This window comes from Trachurus trachurus (genome assembly GCF_905171665.1).
Source record: "Trachurus trachurus genome assembly, chromosome: 8".
In the NCBI taxonomy this organism is placed as follows: Eukaryota; Metazoa; Chordata; class Actinopteri; order Carangiformes; family Carangidae; genus Trachurus; species Trachurus trachurus.
The window spans coordinates 28,020,290-28,022,209 of record NC_139905.1 but is presented as its reverse complement, the minus strand read 5'-3'; the positions used below and the strand labels follow the sequence as shown (position 1 = coordinate 28,022,209).

The following is a 1,920-nucleotide window of genomic DNA, read 5'->3' as shown; positions in this document are numbered from 1 at the left end:
ATGAAGTCTAATGTGTTATTTGAAAAGTTCCCTAACCCGTAATGTATTGACTATAATTCCATTGGAGTAAAACCAGGGCAAAGTTGGTCAGAAAGACAAACTACAAAATAGGCTACATTACTTCAGTCCACCTTTATCTAATCAATTATAGACTTGGTAGTTGTTCATAATTTGATGCTTAAACCTGACAATGAAAAACACAAAAAGCAGTTTTTCTCAGTTTGGCAGCACTGTGCCTTTGTAGGGCAGAATGCTCCCTACCTACCTCCTACCTGGCAGGTGAGGCAGTCAGCCCCTCCCACCGCGGGCACGCCCCTCCCTTCAGCCTCAGCAGGTCAACCTGAGCGGGAGCGCGCCTTACCTGTCTCACCTTACAGCCTCTCTGAAACTCAACACCTCGGTCCAAAGGTCCCGGGTGAAGAATCGGTTATTGTCAGAGACCTGGACGTGTCTTCGGAGTCCCGCGCCGTACCTGGGAGCGTCAGGTGGACATGGAGCCGGCCTACCGGGGTCTGGGGCGCTGCGCGTGCTGCTTCTGGCTCGCCGTGGCCTTTGACATCGTGGGTCTGCTGGTCCTGCTCATCGGGGTGTTCGTCAACGTCTTCTTCTACGACCTGCTCATCTACGCGGGCGCCATCGTCATCTTCCTCAGCCTCATCTGGTGGGTGTTCTGGTACTCCGGGAACATCGAGGTCCCCCCGGCGGAGCTGGAGGATGACGTCGGTCTGCTGAAGAAGGACAAGGGCATCAGCGGCGCGGTGCGGCGCTTCTCCAGCCGCCTGACCGGCAGCATCAGGAGCTCGTTCCGCAGGAGCGGAGCAGCGGCCGGTGCCGGTGCCGGTGCCCGCCGAGGGCCGCCGGCCGCCCCGCCGGGGGGACAGGTGACTGTTGCGATGGCAACTATTAACCCGCAGGAGGACATCCCGCACAGTGACAGCGGGTCCACGGCGGCGGAGAGCGAGATCCAGATGCCACACACCGCCACAGAGAGCTTACCTGCATAGAGCAGCTGGACAGGTGAGGCAGAATGGAAAGTTAACCAAAACAAACCCCCATGTTGCCTAATGAGATAAGCACTTGAAAACTAAAATGTTAAATGATTAGGCCTCTTTTCTTTGTCTTTTTCAAAGCTGTCCATCATTAATCAGAAACAGAACTGTTTTTATTGCCAAGAGCAGTAAAGGTCAGTTTACAGCACGAGGAACTTGTCTTGGTGTCAGGTGCAAACATAAAGGTACCAAAAATACAATAGAATAAGAATTTAGAGAATTAAGAATTAAAATAAAATAAGATGGAATGAATTAAAATATTCTAGTGCAAAAGATACGCATATAGGCTACTATGCAAAAAAAAATATGCATATAGTATAAATACACATACTAGCCTATATAAAAGAGTATAATAACGATATAGGCCTATACAAAATAAGTTATAGTGCAAATTGTTGTAATAGTGCAGAGTGACTGTCCATAAGTTTAGGGTTATTTAGGGGGAACTGGGGCATTGTTCATTAGGCTGACTGCTTATTACATACACTTACATTATCCAGTCTTATCAATTAAAACCATACTGATGTCATGGTAGCCTACTAAACCATCAGATTCTCTTTAATGTCCACTCTCACTGAGCCTTGTACCTGGTTAATAGAGGATTCAGGATCATGGAAACATGATGTTTCAGTAAAGAACAGCTTCCTGAGCTCTGTTAGACTGTAGGCTACAGTTCTAAAGAAATAGAAAGATTTTCAAATTCAGTTTTATTTTACATCTAGCTGACATACAGTTCAGTTAAAAATGAAAATCAGACTGTATCAAACGTGCTATGTGTGTAGGGTGAATGTAATATCCCCCCACAGGTCTGTGGTCCTCAAATGTGTTACACATGGTCTCAACACCATTTGATAAGAATGAAGCTCAAGTG

General features: G+C 47.0%; 1 protein-coding gene across 1 annotated transcript; it reads left to right on the top strand.

Annotated features, from left to right (window-relative positions):
* The first annotated feature begins 402 nt into the window (after positions 1 to 402).
* Positions 403 to 1,011, top strand: LOC310990577 (transmembrane protein 238). The gene has a single exon (XM_083978010.1). It carries the CDS (start codon positions 492 to 494, stop codon positions 1,002 to 1,004), a length of 513 nt encoding a protein of 170 aa, XP_083834136.1. The 5' UTR covers positions 403 to 491; the 3' UTR covers positions 1,005 to 1,011.
* Positions 1,012 to 1,920: the final 909 nt, after the last annotated feature.